General features: G+C 35.8%; 1 protein-coding gene across 1 annotated transcript; it reads left to right on the plus strand.

Annotated features, from left to right (window-relative positions):
* Nucleotides 1-1,349: 1,349 nt before the first annotated feature.
* On the plus strand, nucleotides 1,350-5,543 carry LOC102578657 (uncharacterized). The gene is made up of 6 exons (XM_006351871.2): nucleotides 1,350-1,556; nucleotides 1,643-1,712; nucleotides 1,790-1,895; nucleotides 3,548-3,646; nucleotides 3,734-3,874; nucleotides 3,947-5,543. The coding sequence occupies exons 1-6, from the start codon at nucleotides 1,430-1,432 to the stop codon at nucleotides 5,147-5,149; spliced, it is 1,746 nt and encodes a 581-aa protein (XP_006351933.1). The 5' UTR covers nucleotides 1,350-1,429; the 3' UTR covers nucleotides 5,150-5,543.
* The last annotated feature ends 13,322 nt before the right edge of the window (nucleotides 5,544-18,865 follow it).

Below are 18,865 nucleotides of genomic sequence, written 5' to 3' on the forward strand. Positions count from 1 at the left end.
CTTATTTTAAGAGCGGAGTGACAAAAATAGGAATGTGACATTACATATACTAGATTCATACATCCATTATTCCTACCCAAACATCCCTCTTAGGCACATCTATGCAGATTTCTTAAATCCATTATTCCCAGCCAATCGAGGGGGTGCTTCTGAACCAATTGTGAGGACGACTCTAAATTGGAGGATGTTGCAATACCTAATAGATTTATTATCATTAAGACTTTGACATTACTATTTCAATGGAGAAAGGAGATGAAGAAGATAAAACAGATGAATTGGAAATTTAATTTGGGATGAATTCATTTGGAAATTTAATTAAAAAATAATAATTTTGTTTAGCGGTCAGATTTATATAAAAAGAGGAAATTAGATAATTTTAATTGAAATTGGGTAATATTAGTTGATTTGAAGATTTCCCTCCTATGAGGTGTACGAATGATAAATTTATAAAGGGTAGGAATATGAATAACTTGATATTAGTGATAAGAGTAAGATCAACTAATAAATACTCCTTCATTTCAAATTAATTGAATTGTTGATGTGTTCACACCCTTTAAGAAAAGGAAGATTAAAGATATAAATTAGTCATAGCTTGCCATTTTTACCCTTATTAATTATTGTCAAAATTATGATTAAAATAACTAAATATTAATTATAATAACTAATTCCAATACTAACTAATGAAGGGTAAAATTGGAAGAATAATCTAAAAATAGTCTTGAAAATTAAATAATTAAGTTAATTTGAAAAGTGAAAATTGTCTCAACAATTCAATTAATTTGTAATGGAGGGAGTAAAAGTTAAAGAGATATTTTTGATCATTTCCCCCCTTTAATAATAATTAGTATTTGATATTCTAGTTAGTCATGACTCATAAGGGTGTTCTTTTTGGACATTAGAAAATAGATCTTTGTACTTGGCATTTTGAACAACTAGAATAATATATATAGCATTTCATCAATTTTAAAATAAATGGTATTTTTCAATTTGGAAACACTTCTTAAAAATTACTTATTTTTAGAAAATAAAAATATATTTTACTAAAGTTTATTTAGTACTTTTTCATTATATAAAACTAAAATTAGAAAAAAACATCATTGATGACTTTTTGATTATATAAAATATCATTTACTTTAAAATAAATAAAAAATTAAAACATCATTTATATATAAAAAAAATACTCCTATCACTTATTTTAAAATAAATTAAAAAACCAAAAACATAATTTATTTTATAACAGAAATACTATACTATAATTTCCTGTGGACGAAAAAAAATAAATTGACCATCCTTTTAAGACAGTTGCATTAATTTACCAAAAAAAATAAATAAAAGAAAACTTTCCCTCGCTCTCAAATTTAGGGGGCGGGAATGGGATACTGTTTTTAAATTGGTGTGTCCTGTGGTGTGAGCCCTAAGATAAGAGGAAATGGCTCAAGAGGCGCGGCTCAACCTCCGAATGCAAAGGGAGCTTAAGCTTCTTCTCACCGATCCACCTCCTGGCGCCTCCTTTCCTTCTCTTACTTCTTCCTCCTCTCTTTCCTCCATTCATGCCTGTAAATTTTCAACTTTCTTTTTCATTATTTCTCATTTATCTCCAGTTATGTTGAATTCCCTTTTTTCCCCCCCACACTATTTGCAGTAATTGAAGGCCCTGAAGGAACTGTGTATGCTAAAGGACACTTTAAACTCAAAGTTCAGATACCTGAAAGGTTTTTCTTCTCTTTTAATTAAATTTTTTATGTGTTGTGTGGTTCAATTCTTGACCTTTATTTGTTTGTTTGACCAGGTACCCCTTTCAGCCTCCCATTGTCACTTTCCTAACGCCCATTTATCATCCAAATATTGATAATGGTGGCCGTATTTGCTTGGATATTCTCAATCTTCCTCCAAAGGTTTGCCAACTGTGTCAGATTACTAGTAACTTCAATTTTTATGTGAAAACTAGTGTTGTAGACTTCTGATTGAGAGTTGAAAACACATAGTTAAATAGCACTTGCCCTGGGGATTTACTTATTTTGTACTTTGTCTTCTTGATGTGGAAACTCAAACCACTGCAACTCTCATACATTCAGACAGCACTAGCATAGTGTTGTCTAAAATCCATCATCCAGTAACAAGAAAGTTGCCTTCTTCCAGTTTCCAGAGCCTGTATAAATATCATTTCATGTTGGGTTCAAAGTGTATAATAGTTGCTCAAGTTATGAGCTTGTACAAGTGATCACAATCGTGCATAACATCTCATCTGTTGATTCTCCTTAAGGATCTAATTGATATTAATCCTTGGTTAAGATTGTCCAACATGGAATGGAATAGTTTGAGACCTGGACTGCTACTAGCATTTGATATCTTTTATGTGCTCCTTTTGCTTTCACAAGTAGTCTGACTGTGTAGTGGCTTTCACTCGTCTTTGTAGCTCGCTTATGTATGTTTAACATATAGAGGTTTTGTTTCTTCAAATTATTCTTTTTATTTTTTATTTTTAAATTGGTTACTTTCTTCAAATCATTCTTCTTATTAATTGAGTAAATTTTAGACTACTGTCTTGTACTTCCAAATTAATTTTCTTATTATCCTGAATAAGGTATAGAGATTGCACCCACACAATATCTTTTCACTGTAAGGAATAAAGTACACAAGCACTCTTGCTCTTTTTATGGTTTCCCAATGAATCTACCTTATGTGCTGTAGTCAAATCAATTCCTTTTTATCACATGACAATGGTCACAATTGCTGATAGTTTCTGCTTGCTGGTTATGCATTGAAGGGTCAAATCTTCTCTTTGCGAACGCCTTCAAGCAATCTTCTTCTATAATTTTTTTTTGATAACCGAGAAATCCGTCTTTGACCTGCCCTTTGGACCAATCACAGCCTTTTAAACTCAATGGATAATGGGCCCGCCCCTCTTACCCTTCTCCACTTAAATACCGGGCTTCGCTTTGCGTGGTGTGGGGGCTTGAACCTGCGACCTAAGCCACAAATCCTCCACCTTTTTGCCACTTGAGCTAGGCCTTGGAGGCCAATCTTCTTCTATAATTTTTTTTGATTAACCGAGAAATCCGTCTTTTGACCTGCCCTTTGGACCAATCACTAGCCTTTTAAACTCAATGGATTAACTGGGGACCCCGCCCCTCTACCCCTTCTCCACTTAATACCGGGCTTCGCTTTGCGTGGTGTGGGGGCTTGAACCTGCGACCTAAGCCACAAATCCTCCACCTTTTGCCACTTGAGCTAGGCCTTGGAGGCCAATCTTCTTCTATATTACTGATCAAGTAATGGTATTCATTCTGCTTGAATTATCTTATTGGACTTCACACATGGGGAACTAACATTTAAGAGTCTTCACATGCCAATGATTACAGAATCATAGCTTAACTTAAACACCATAATATTCATGTTTATTATGCTGCTTTTGAATCTCGGATATCTATTTTTTCTGCGTACATGCAATCTTTGATATCTACCATTCTATAATAACTCTCGTAAATTTAACAAAAGTTTGTGTTTTTATATATTGCTCATAGTGGTGGTCAATTCAATAAAACAGGGAGCATGGCAGCCATCTTTGAATATTTCAACTGTCTTAACAAGTATAGGTTTGTTACTAAGTGAGCCTAATCCTGATGATGGGTTAATGCATGACGCGGTGAGTTAATATTCTTGCAGTGTGGTAATTTGTACTAGAACCTACCCTGTTTGATTGTAGTGTGCTCGTAATGCTTATTATGTGCAGAGCACGGAGTACAAATACAATAGACAAGCATTTGACCACAAGGCAAGATCAATGACTCAAAAGTACGCCACGTCTGGAGCAAGTGATTTTGGGGGTCATGACCAAGAAATCCAAACTCTTACAAATGCAAGAGAAGGAATTGTAAGAAGATGCTTAGATGAATATGATTATGTTTATTAGGTTTTGACCAAATCTCACACATGATCCCTGCAGGTTGAAGTCAAAGAATTAAATATACCAAAATCTGAGGTCCCTGATCATTTTGTGAACCAGAAGGGATTACGTGGACTCAGCAGAAAGTTGTCACTAGACTCTGCTGGACGTGCACAAAGGCATAATGGTGAGACTGTGAGTGAAGTGCCTATTGATCATATCTTAACTAAGCAGATGGAAGTTAGCAAACAAGGTATGGAAGAATTTCCCATCGAGTGTGACTTGAATCAGGATGAAGTACAACAGAGAACCAAGAAACTATCTTCAGAAATTGTGAGTCCATCTAAAGTTAGAAATGGTGAGAAGAAGAACTATATGGCAAAAACTAAATGTTCTGCCAGTTTGGAACCCCAAAGTATTTTTCTGAATTATGCAGATATACAGGCCTTGCCACAGGCTGTAAGCAATTCAGGGAAGACTGCCAATCCACATAATAGTGAGATGAGAAATGTCAGCATAAATAAGAGTACAAATAAGCTGTTGCTTAAGTCAACCGATTTCACCCAAAAACACGAGGATCTTGAGAAGTTGCAGGTCAAGCCTCAGCTGTCAGTCCAACTTCAGTCCACTGCATCATGTCAAACTCTTTTGTTGTCAGGGACCCCTGGTCATAACAATAAGCAACCTCATAAAAAGGCTTCTGATCAAAATGGAAATGGTTTCTTCACGAGGCATAAGAAGCTGGGTTTAACTGGCAGGAGACATCCTTTTGACACATCCAGTTCATCTCAATGTCATCAGAAGTGTGATAAAGAGAATTTAGCTCCATCTCAAAACCTACCTGCTTCAGAATCTGATGCATGCACTGATTCAGCGTCCAGTTTATTATTTCCTTCACAAACTGGTGATACTTGTGATGTGTGGACTAGGAAGTCATCTAATCATTGTGGGACTTTGAAGAATCTGCCACTACAAGCTATAGAGCACTCTGGAGAGGGTAAGGACAATATCTTTCAGTTGACCTCTCAATCTGGACAACATTCCACAGCCCTTTCATGTGAGAACTTATGTGATCATAAGCAGCCCAACCAAGACGAGAATATATACTATAACAAGAACATGAAGCAACAGGAAAAAGAATCACCACAATGTGAAGCTGTGATTGTATTGGACAGTGAGGATAGTGAAGATGAAAGGAGTGTTCATAAAAGGTCCAAGTTGTCGCTAGCGCGAAGACATGTGTCAGGTAAGCGAAAGGCTTAATTGTTGATTTGAATTTTCCTTTTGGAAGCTTATGCTGTGGACATAGTAAACTTGTATACTATGATATGCCTTGTTGGTCCTTCGGGGCTCCCGGCCCTCTGCTGTCAAACTTTTCCTTCTTTTCCAATATCTTGGCCTAGTATTTCTAGGCATATTATCGGCCAAAGGAATATGACAAAAGTACTTGGTATGATTAAGAAAGTGGTGTCATACATACGTTTACTGCAATCTTTTTATCCAATATCTTGAAATGTTTGTCCATTTTCATTTAAGTACCTTCTCTTTTTATATCTCTATAGGAAAAATAATACTAGTACTCTCCCTGTAGCAATATATGCTCTTCTTTTTTTTATCATATGGAAGTACTAAAATGTTTGACATCATTTCATATTTACATATATTTTGCAATTATCAATAATTTAAATTCATTAATATATTCAAATTATAAATCTTGACGGGATGTGTCTATCAATTTAACTTTTCAAACACTAGTTCAATATTTCTCTTTCATTATTACCAAGACATATGTAAGTCAAAATAATCCAGTAAAATAATACCATCTAGTGAAATGAAATGAGGCCAAAACATTTTAGAAATGCCTAAGAGAGATAGAACTTGATTGCCATGCTATGGAAGATCTTCATTAGTCGCAGAAGTATTGTTTGGATGATGTCAAGAAAGATTATTGAGGTCTTGCTCAACTGAGAAGAAGCAAGTACATAGTTGACACAGAGATGTATAGAGGATTGATCCAAGTTGCATTTGGTGGACTCTGAAAAGAGAGAAATTTCAGATGTTTTGAAGACATTAGCAGTTCATTTCAGAGGATCAAGTTGAATTGCTTTGGACTTTTCTGTTTTGGGCCTAACCAGAGATACATAGAAGATATTGCTTCAGTGATAGACACTTGTTTTTTTTATTAGGTTGATGAAGCAGTTTATTCTTCTTTTTCACTTGTAAATATGGTTTCAGTAAAACCTTGGTGCTGTATTAATAAATATATACAAATGGTTACCTTCTATTGATCCAACATACCGGGACAACCATCACTGAGGAATGATTCCAACCACAATTTGTTTCACTCTTCCACTTCCACTACATAAAGAACATGTAAGTTCACGTTTTACATTTTATGTGTCATGACAATTAATCTATTTAACGTGTTCCTTTAATGACTTCTGTGAATATTAGGAAGTTAGACCTATTCCTCTCCCAAAATAACCTATTCCTCCATTTATCTTATAGAAAAATTTACTCCATCCGTTCAATAATAATTGTCCACTATATTATTTTGGGATGTCCAACAATACTTGTTCTCTTTATGAAATCAATGAATTATTTTACACTTAGTTCCTAATTTACCCTTATCATTAATTATAGTTATTTTTCTATTACATTTTTCAAGACATTATATTTACTATTTACTATATTCAAAGGGTGATATAGTAAAATTATCCTTCTATTTATAGTTTCTTAAGAAGTGTACAAAGTCAATAGTGAACAACTATTGTTCGACTCAGAGTGTCTTTTTAGGTCCTCAATGATGTCAAGGTGTAGTTAAGAGTTCTTATTAATTAGGGAGAATACCACTTTTGGCTCCTTTGGTATTGGTAAATTTTGAATTTTGTCCTTGTAACACGTTTATCTTTAATTAATTAAATGGAAGATTTTCAAAATGTCAATATTTTCATATTTAATAGGACTCCATAGCCACACTATTAATATTTATTTAAAATGTCAATATTTTAGTTTGTTATGTATCTGAGTAATGTATTTTTTATTTGTTTGATTTGCAAGAATAAAACTATTTAATAACAGAAAAGAGAAAATCAAGGGAGAGAATATTTTAAAAAAGAAATATATCACTTAAAATTTTCATCAGTTACAATTTCAAAGAAATTCCCTTTCTCATTCGATTGGATGAACAGTTTCAATCTCCATTTTTCTCCTTTATCAAGATCTTAATCATGAATTGTATCTCAGTGGTCAAAATTGTATTACATGACTGTCAAATATATTTTTCTTTTATTTGTATTATAAAAATATTACTGATTATATCCCAATATAATCTAATCATTACATATGAATATGATTTATGAAAGGATACAAGATTCTGAAAAAAAATAGCATACATGGTGAAAATAATACAATCTGTTGAGGAAATCATACAATATTCTAAAAAAAAAATTCTCTGTCAAAGAAATAAGAATACAAGATTTTGGGAAAAAAATAACAGACATAATGAAAATAATACAATCTATTGAGAATGATACAATATTATAAAAAAAATTACAAATTGACTGAGAAAAAAATAGGATACATCTATGCTTAACAATACAAATCCATTTGACATACCTATTAGAATGACTACAAACTAAAAAAAAATACAATGTTCTTCATAAAAAATTACAAATGTTAAGTAAAAGAAAAACAATTGACAAACAAAAATTAATATGAATAGAATTCTGGTATGAATACAATTTTTGCAACCTCCTCCTCCTCCTCCTCTACAATTTTTGAATAGTTGATTTTCTTGAACAAGAAAATGAGATAACAATAGTGAAAAAGGGAAGAGAGAGAAAGGAGTGATTCGGGGTAAAACCTAGAAAGAGGGGTAAGTTGTGTAACTTTTAAAATATCCTATTAAATATATACCTTTAAAATACACTATTAAATAGTGTAGGGGGTAAAAAGTCCTCCATAAAGTTTGGTATCGTAACAACAATTTCAGCCAAAGTTGGAGTATTTTTTAGACCTTTTTCCCTTTTTTTACTGGATAGGGAGTAAAAAAATGGTCCAATGTGTGCCTGATTTGAAAATTAAAAGGAAATGAAATTAGTTATATTAGGATACAATTTATTTTCTAAAATATTAACATATTGACATTTTTAATAATTATTTTAAAGTGTAGATGTTTTTAATAATTATGTTAGGGATTGTGACTAGTTTGCTAATTTTCCCTTAATTAAAATGTGTATTTTTGGACCTTTTATATAGGAAATAGTTATATTCGAACTATTCATAGAAGTATATTACCATCAACTATAAAATAATTGCACAAGCTTAACATTTACACATGTATAATTAAACTGTGAACCGGTTAATAATTTTAAAAATTATTTGTGAATATTCATGAGCAAAAGGGTCAAAAGGACACATTTTATATCGTTGAAGTTTAATCGTACTTAGTTAGGTATCATAAGGACTAAAACTAGAATTCACTAATAACCGAGACCAAAGTGTTATTAACCCTATTTTAGGAAGTGATACGCCCAAACTTACACCTCAATTAAGAAGTACAAAGCGGTTGTCGTTAAATATAGAACCCACCTAGGTTGGGGTCAAATCCCACAGGAAATAAGGCGAGACTAAGTCGTATGCGATTACCTACTTTTACTTACTTATTTCTAAAACAAATGGAAAATTATGGGATTTGGTTTGAAAAGCAATTTGTAACAAGTACCAATCAACAATATTACTTGATTTAGAATTAATAGAGAAAAATAACCAGAATTGTGTTCACCAAGACTATTTGACCATTTTAGGGTTAATTATAGGACTTCATCTTGCGTCGTTAGTCTATCAGTTTATCAAACTTGTGTTACATCCAATTGTTTCTCAATAGAGGCAGACCCACATGCACTCGATAACTTTTAAGAAAAATTCGTGTGTGTATATATATATATATATATATAGTTGATAAAATAATAATATATTTAATTGTGCACCCTTATAACTAAAATCTAAAAATCGCTTGGGTGCATTGGTCGAAGTCGTCATTTCAAAGTGCAACCGCGCATGTTCGATTTCTGCGAGATTTTTTTTTAAAATCAGTTTTTTCGTTAGAGTTAACCTTTTATTAAAACTCATTTTTCTCAGCTCATCTGGCCCCACCCCCTTTCTTAACCACCCTTTTTTTGTCATCTCATCTACCCCATTCCTCTTTTTAATTGAAATTAAAAACAAATAAAAATCCTAACACATGCTGAAAATCCTACAACTTACAAGTATTCTTCACTGCATAATTGAAGTCCTACTCCTATTATCTCTGCATAAATTGGTAAGTTCTTCTTTTTAAGCGTATTTTTTGTAAGAATTTGTTGTTGATTCTTGTGGTTTGAAATGGATAGATTTGTGATGAAAATAATTCTTCTCAACCAAGTGCTAGTTTTAGAGACAATTCTTCGTGTTTTATAGATGAGTTTGATTTGCTGTTACTTAAATCGGATCCTAGAGAAAGAATATCCATCGATAAATATAGCCTTCGAATGCGCTTTGTTAACCTTACCCTTGAGCCACTCCTAGCCTTACCCTTGAGCCATTCTTAGTGGTGCCCCCTATCTTCAAATCCGGGGTTCGCCTCTATTTCTCAACCAAATTAAATGTATTTCACTTTTATTCTTTTGAACTAAAAATGTTCCAACTATTTCACACACAAATACTGAAGTTGGTTAATTTTACTATAGTATTAACCATTAGACAAGTCTGAATTCTCGAATTATTGTTATTAACTCTTTTTTTAAGTTTTTGCCATATTTAGTCAAACAAGCTAATCTTAAAACATGTTGTAATGTTTGCAACCATTAGAAGTTGATTAAGACGAAAGAGTTAACAAGACATACACGCACAACACTCTATTCATTTTGTAAAAACCCTATTTTTAGGTTAAGTCGTCATGGATTCCACAATCCTTGGTTGTGGGATTTAGCCATTCATGATTATTAAAAAAACAGATAGAATTGCATTCATTTAAGAAGTAATTACTTACAAAAAGGGTAAAGGCAAACAACACCTTGATTTCAATGAGTCAATGCTGACTCTCGTTCAAAACTTGCTCAAGTAGTATTGTGTTCTTCTCTAAAACAAGATAGCAAAATAAAACCCTAAAAAACTATTTATAGTTCCAGGAAATTTGAATTATAAAAACAGAAAGTAGAAATCTCGAGGCTCATATGACGTTGAGTCTGATGGCCCGTCACAGATGTGACAGTCCATCGCATTAGCCGTCATTTGATCTTCAAAGAGTGTTTATGATTCTGCAAGTATGACGTTGCATCTGATGTCCAGTCAGAGGTTTGATGGTTTTTCATCCTTCATCACACATAACTTCAGAGAGTTGTAGTATTCCCGAAGGTGTGATGATTCGCCTGACGGCTCGTCACAGGTCTAATGGTGCCCGTCGTTCAAGCTCTCCTTTCGCAACACTTAACTCCATTTTGCTTTATTTCTCCCCTTGGCTGATTTCATGTCTAACACAGTAGAAAAACTATCAAAAGACACTATCGTTGCTTAAGAACTTACAATTATTCATAGCTAAAAATATCAAATGTGCTGTCAAATGCCGGCACATCAACACCCTCAATTTAAAACATTTGCTTGTTCTGAAGCAACACATAAGGGCTATCAACATTCACAATAGTTTCAAACATTTTTTTGTCAGACATGAATATGTTTATCAATTAATACATCAACTCAAAATGATCTAGGAATGACATCTGGATATGAACAAGCAACTTGGCATACACCTTCAACCATCACCAGTGCAATCTTAGTGCCCTTGCTATAAAGAAGTCCATCATGACAAGATTTATTATTAAGGGACAATACAAAACACTCAATTTCATTCTAAGTAATGCACACACAACCCATAGGCTTTCCCTTGTTATTCTCAAAACGACTTCACAAACAAATGGACTAGGATCACTATAGGACTTGGTCGGCTTGTAATGTAGGCTCAAGGTAAAGGTGGGATACATTTGAGAGTAATGACTATCTCCTCCTTGCAACCATCTTCACCTTTGTTTCCTCCTTAGTAAACCTTGTTTCTCCCTTTTATTTCTTATTTTTTGATCATTTGGATGTGACTCATCATTTTGTTTCCTTTTTATTAATTGAACATAACATATTATTCAACATTCAACTCATGATGACATGCCACTTCCCCAAGTTCTGATAATTATCAACCTATCTTTATTCATGCCCCATTGTATCTTTACTTTACTCACGATAGCCACCCTCAACTTAGGCATTTTTCCTGAGCTAAGGTACACGATGTCCAAGAAGGAACCAGGGCCAAAGAAACAGTTTCCAAATAAATGGGGAAGTTAAACAAGTTAATAACAAATAGGTTATCATTAAGGGTCAAACTTTGGGATCAAATAATTTTCTTGTTCAGTTGGTTGGTCTTTATAGGTTGAGTGGACTAAATTCAAAAACGGCCTATGATCCTTTTCTAATCCATTATCTTTCAGCCAATGCAACATAAACCATGCAAGTTCTAGATGCATATACAAAGCAAGAATAGTGCACAAATGCTCACAATCACACATGACCTAGTATGCACTGTCAACTTCTAACTGCCAAGTTTTATATATATCTCTTTAAACACAATTGTTTCATTCATACTCAACATATGTCATAAAAAGATCATTAACAATCCATAATATTATCAACAACACATTTAAATGCAAACTATTTTTTTAATAATAACTGTTGCAAACATTTTGTATAGGACTAAATCTATAAATTGACTCGATATATCACACATATATACAAGCACAATTTAACAATCCTTAATATACCGGTTCTACTAGTTAGCACCTAAGGAAAAACAAACATGACAACAAAAAACCTTAGGCGGTGCAAGATGCTCAAAGATGCACCCCTCCAAAAGATATGCATTGTCCCCAATTCATCACAAAAACACAATGAAGCTCAGAGCGTGAGGTTTTTCATCGAAAGGCTTCAAAGTCTAGCACAAATGATGGAGCTGTGATAGCCCCAAGAACCTTTATAATGGTGCCGGTAGTGCCCACTATACTCAATGGTGCAACGGGAGGGATCTAGCAGCTGATGGTAGAATAATAGGAGTTTGTGACTCCATAGAAATATCAACTCCATTACACAGAGTCCTCTCAGCTTGTAATCCAATAGAGGAAGCCCCAAATGCATGGGCTTGCAGCTCCTCCAGTATCACCTCTTCCTCATGTCGTGACAACCGCATAGCCTCGATTGTTTGCTCCCTCTCATCCCTCGCACAATGATGGTTCATCTTACTCTTCTCTTTTCTTTTTCATCATCTGCTACCGACACCTTGCTTGCGGCTTTAGGGAGGTCATCACCTAATAAATCAATAAAGAGATTCTCCCTCTTCAATTCTTAAACCTCTGGAATATGGAACACTACGGCTGGTCTCTCACGCAACTCCTGAATATCATCCCGAGGTTGTGCAAACTTAGCCAAAAATTGTGCCAAATCTTGAACTATGAGCTCTTGCTGCCGGTAATTCATTCAAGACTCCATGACGTCCATCTGGGCATGTATATCATTGTATGGATCTAATGCCACTGAAATCTCCCTATCAATAAACGGGCCAAGGTGCTCAACGAACAACTTTATCTTCTTCTCATTCCTGTCATCCCTCTTAACTAATCTGGAAAAATTCTTGGGAGTGAAAGCATATGGCGAAAGGTTCGACAAAGATGATGTATTGTCAATAGTCTTAAAATGTGTACCTGGAACCTATGATGCAGACTATGTCTGAGTCTGTGTATTTGTGCATGTGGACGTTATGGGGAATCTTCCTATCTCAGCCCCAGGCTACACGACTGATCCAAATACTTGTGGTTCCGGCTTGTGCACCTGTATCTCAAGTTGTGTCTCATCCTTAATTTTTTTCAATATAAAACTTCTTTGCAACAACAATCTCTTCATCAACCCCTATTAATATAGACAACACTGTAGCTTTGCATATGCTAGTAATCAGACACGAGAATGGTAGTGACGTGGCCGATCTAGTTACCCGAGCCTAGATCTTACCAAAAATAATTATCCCACAGTCTATTGGGAATATCGATAGTAAAGTAGATACCAACACCACCTTACCCTTAACCAATGTGTTGTTTCCCCGATCGACAATAACCTATATTGCACCACTCCACTAAAACTTAGCAGGGACTGATAGTGATGCTTTTGGAAACCTCTCCTTAGTGTTTATTAACCACGAAGGCTGATCTTCAGTACCTAAGAAAACCAGGGAAGCTGTTGGAGGCTCTCACACATCCTGTAATCAAGTTCAGTCGTTTTTGATGTAGGAGTATACTCAGGCCCAAAAAAAACTTGTTTATAGTCGTCGGTGAATATCAACTTGTATACCATGGACCATCACCTTTGGTAGCCGGACAAGCTTTGCCTTCAATAACTTAGGGACCTGATCAAGTAAAGTTGCATAGTTCACATATAACTCATGGACCATGGTTAGGTAGTAGCCTAGGCTCCTCCAAAATCCACTCGAGGTGGTACTCTTTGAACCTTCGCTCGATCTCAGAGTACTCTGGCAATTTAGATGCTGACACCTGAGCCTCCTCAGCTATATTTCATTTCACACTACCCCGGGGTGTCACTACAAGTCCTTCATTGTAGCATCTCGCAGATCCCTCGATAGACCACCTCATGGCATCACAATACCCCAGGTTCTTGGTCTTAATGGTTTCACCTCGTACCAGCTCCAGGATATCAATTTCGAATGCATCCTTAGCTGATGCGTGTTCCTCAGCCATCTCAGAAGCAGAAAAGTCATAACTAGAGTTGGTGATTGATTCATCCCACTCTTCACATCAGGAGATACTTGCTACTTCCTTGACGTAGCTCTAGTCATGGGTCTAGGTGAGACCTCTTGTACTTCCTTTTCCCAGTCAGTCTGCTCATCCACTAGTTGATGAGTCGATCTCTTTTGGGCACCCCTACATGTTGGGGCCAACTTGGGATGAATTAGTACTTGTAGAGGAACATATTAGTACAAAAGGACATGGAATCGATAAGCAAAAGCTCAAGAAATTTAGTTAGAGAAATGCATGAAGAGTGAAGTGGATGGCCGTTAGAGGTCTGACAGTCTATCAAGTCCTATCGTCATAAAATACCAGAGTTGCCGGTGTATTGGGCGCTGCTTTGCAACTTTTTATGTTTATACATACATGACGGGTTGGTCTGACGGCTCGTCACAAGTTTGAAGATCCGTCAGTTCCACCATTCGAAAAGATCAAAGACTTTTTATGTTTCTGCACATCTGATGAGTTGGTTAGACGACCCATCACGAGTGTGACGGTCCATTAGTTCCAACGTCAGAAAAAATAGAGAGTCACGATAGTTACTGCAGATCTAATGATAAGTATTACAGCCCGTCAGGTGTGACGATCCGTTAGGCTTGCCATCAGAAACTTTTCAGCTTGATTTTTAAAAATTGCCTTTGTGAGCTGCCTTTGATGGTTTGTCACATGTGTGAAGGCTCGTCTAACACATTGTCACAAACCAGTTTATTCTTTTCTTTTCAATGTGTGTTAATGTTTCACTACGTTATTAAGGTTACAAACTCGCATGAGTTGTAAATCTCAAAATGTAGCAAAATTGTCACGCCCCAGATTCAAGGGGTGCAACTGGCTCCTAATGCCAAAACTCAGGCTCGAATCGACCCTGCTGAACCATTTATTACTAGAGCATAGAAGCCACATGCAATCAAGGAAACAAACAAGTATATCTCAGCTTAAAATTAAGCCCTCGGCCGGCAAGGCCCCTGTAAACAGATCAATAAAAGAAACGGCTACTCCCAAGAGTTCATATAAAGAAATAGCCAACTAGCACAGAAGTCTTGATTGGACCGTTGAGGACACCATGATCTCTATACCAAAACTGAAAGCAGGTATATATCAAGATAATACATCAAACAACTAACAAGCTTCAACAAACCAACAAACTATACCAACATGGCCATAACGTAGCTATAGACTCCCCCACACTAGTTTGCAAGCTTCTAAGAGTAGAAAAGATTGGCGGGACAGGGCCCCAACCTACCCGTAAAGATATATACAACAAAAGCTAACAAACCTCCCAATTCTGGCAGCTCCGAAAGAAAGGGGATCGCCAATCGGATAGAAGTCAATCCTGCTGCTGAGGAGGTCTACTGGGTCTTCTGTCGGGACCTGCAGGTATGAATGCAGTATCAACAGGCAATGAGGCATCAGTACAAAATAATATACCGAGTATGAAAGGCAATAGACCACGAGCAGGTATCCTAATATACTGGGAGTAATCCGATAAATAAATCAAGGATAAGATAAGTGTACTAACCTGCTCCTAAATCTAAACATATCAAAAATAATAATAAAACAACAACCTAACCAAGCCCCCATAAGCTCGGCAGGTACAAACATCACACAAGACCACCTACCCAGGCCCCATAAGCCTAGAAGGTGCCAATCACTCTATATACTCCTTTCGGTAGTCCCCTAGCCCCGTAGGCAGTCACTAGCCCTCTTAGGCAATAATATTTCCCCGTAGGCAGCACATAACTCTCTTAGGCATTAATATAACTTATAGAAGACTCATAGCCTTCTTAGGCAACAACATGGCCCTGTAGGCAGCACATAGCCTTCTTAGGCATGAATATAGCCCCGTAGGCTATTCATAGCCCTTCTAGGCATCAATATATCCCCGTAGGCAACTCATAGCCCTTCTAGGCATCGATATAGCCCTGAAGGTAGAACATAGACCTTCTAGGAATAGATCACATTCCTACAGCTAACCACAATAGCCCCAATGCCAACAATAACAATTCAGTAGGCTAAAAGCGAGCAATTTAACTATAAGCAACCTATATGAATAGCCTCTAAGTCGTGTCCAACATAGGGACGCCACTAACTGAATAAGAATTCTGACAAGGGAGGATTATATACACTCGAGCAACCAACAATCAACAATAATGGCTACAAGTATAACAACGATAACAACCCAATTACATTGCTCCTAAGCTTTAAGGAAACATGTCGTAAGCAGGGAATAACCTTAACATACCTTTCTAATGAACGCTTGAAAGACCGTAGTTCCTTCACGAAAGTTATTCCTTATGTCCTAAGCTTCACAAACACTATATATACACAGCTGGTACGCACCTATAAATAGTTCATAATTAATCTTAAATCGGCAGATTTACCATATTGCCCCAACTTGTCGAAACGTCCATAGAAATTCATAAAAACAATCTTAAAAGAGTCCCGAGATGATTACCTTAGTTAACCAATTGTAAACCTTGAAGAAACACCTACAACTACAAAATTTATATCTTCAAAAACTAGCTCCAAATGTAGCTAATAGAAGGGAAAAATGATTGCCACGTGTTGAGATCACATTTCTAGGCATGGGGCAACCTTTAATGGTAGAAATCGTAAAAAACTAACCTTCATCATGTAAGAACTCCATAGGAACCCTCTCTTAAGCTTTCTTTCTGGTTTGGTAGTGAAAATAAATGTTTTCATGGCTTAAAACGTTGAGTAAGCCGACATACCACATTTTTGACCCGACCCGGATTCTGCCTCGGCAGTCCGTAGTAAAACCCTCATCCCCTTTTACTCCGATGTTGGTTGGATACGAGGTTTTGTGAGTTGCAAACTAGACTCGTAGGCTGACGATTTAATGGGTGATAGGGCTTTTAACTCTTTATATATTGGGAGAAAATATCCAAGACATTTGACCCCAATTTCAGAGAAATCTTTAAAAAGGAACTTACGATAACTTTCACCAACTTTTCTTTTGCCGCTTACCTAACTTCAAAACTTGAGATACAACCCTTGTACACTTAAAATATGATATACCACATCATTCTTAATTTATTACTCACCTTCCTTGTCTTTCCACGAAGATACGAGTTAATTTAGACGTTTTGAAATTCGAGCTGTTACAAAATATCAACCCCAATTTAAGCATAACGAGGGTTACTTAGACATCACCTTAGAAAATTCATTTGTCTACACTAATGAGTTTTCAGACTTCTTCTATGTAATAGAAAAATATAAATACAAAAGTGATGATTTCCCTTAAGAATGTTGTCACTCAATCTATCATTGGGAACCGTCACTTAAAATTTAACAAATTTAAACTCTTTTAGTGATTTTCATGAATTATACCTTTTTTTATATATATAATAACTATATACATATAGGCTAGTTACCAGTTCAACCCACACAACCCACACATACACAATATCAACCAATACAACCCACATAGATACAAAGAACACCTGGCAAACATTTACCAACAAATGACTCCTAACATATTCATTGTTCAACAAAATTCATATCAATCAAACATATAGGTATACTTAGACATCAACCTTAATCACAATCCAATTCATGATAACTTTTGTCCAAATCAATATCAAGAAACTATGAAATTGTAACATACATAGACTTTGATAAACTAATTGAGATGAACAAAACAATTTCTGATCCTTTTTATCTTCAGCCTCTCAGTGTGTGGATTTGGTTTGGATGATAGTGTGTGGTTGATTTTTGGAATGTGAGGAAAGAAAGAAGAAGAAAAAAAAACTCTTTGTAAGTTTGGTGGAATTGTGGGTGAGAGAAGTTGGGGAAGTTTGTAACAGTTAGGGAAGAGGAAATGAATCGTGACTTTCTAGGAATAAGGGGAGCAAGGGTCGTAGTTTGCATTTGGAAATGGGGAATTTGAAATTCCCCAATTAAATTGTCCAAAATGGGCCAGGTTGGGTTGGTGGGCCGATAGGTTTAGATCTGGGTTGGGTAATAGGAACTGGGTCAGCTTTAGGGTATGGGTTAGTGGAGGGATGATTTTTGGTTAGGGTATTTGGGAATGGTCTTAAAAGAATTAGGGTTTAAATGATTACCTAAGTGTGATAGTACCGCTGACTGTTTGTCACACTTATGACGTTCTGTCAGTTTCCTTGATTTCCTCATCAAATGTCGAGGTGAACATGCTTAGGATGACTAGTAGTGACAGTTGACCTGAAAACACTTCAATCCACAAGTCACAAAAGTTCAGAGAGCATGCATTTTTCATGCACATCCGATGACAGGGAATGATAGTCTGTTAGGTCTCCGATGGTCCGTCAGAACTGCAGTGCCAAATTTTGTTATGTCTTAGTCCTGCACACTTAACACCCTATCAAATACATCAATCAAATATTAATTGTACAACAATGTATATATACAAACTTTGGGTTGCCCTAACTAGCGCCAGATTTAACATGGGACATGACTCATGTGCCTTGATTACTCAGACTTTATCAAGGTACATAAAATCCATTACCTTTACTTCCTTTGGCACACCAATGCATTGCTTCACCCGCTGGCGATTAACTTTGTACAACTCACCTTTTTGATTATATAGTTCCAGAGCTCTAGATTGAAACAATTGTACTACTTTGAATGGACAAGACATCTTTGATCTTAATTTAGCTGGAAACAACTGAAGCCTTGAGTTGAAAACAACACAAGGTCTCCAGGACTGGATTCTCGCTTCGTGATCTGCTGGTCATGATACAATTTCTGTAACAGCCCGTATTATGCATATGCTTATTCTATTCTTGTGATACTTGACATAACATTATAGTATAGGCGAGGGACCATGTTTCTTATATGATTAGCGTTGGTTTAAACTAGCTCGGAAGGTGATGTGACACTTTGCACGTTTCAACATGTGTACTGCAAGTTAACTCCAACATGAGTATTTAAACTCGAGACAGTAAGATGGTAATTGAGCTTAAAGTTGAAAGTTAAGTCCTAAGTTAAAGCAAAAGGGATTAATATTTAGAAAATGGAATAAAACAAGTGAGCTACTTGCTTGACTTAACTAAGCTAGTAGGTAACGAGTAGGTGCATCACCTACTTTGACTTATTGACCAGTCCAAAGGAC

Source organism: Solanum tuberosum, unplaced genomic scaffold, assembly GCF_000226075.1.
Source record: "Solanum tuberosum cultivar DM 1-3 516 R44 unplaced genomic scaffold, SolTub_3.0 scf00139, whole genome shotgun sequence".
Taxonomy (NCBI): Eukaryota; Viridiplantae; Streptophyta; class Magnoliopsida; order Solanales; family Solanaceae; genus Solanum; species Solanum tuberosum.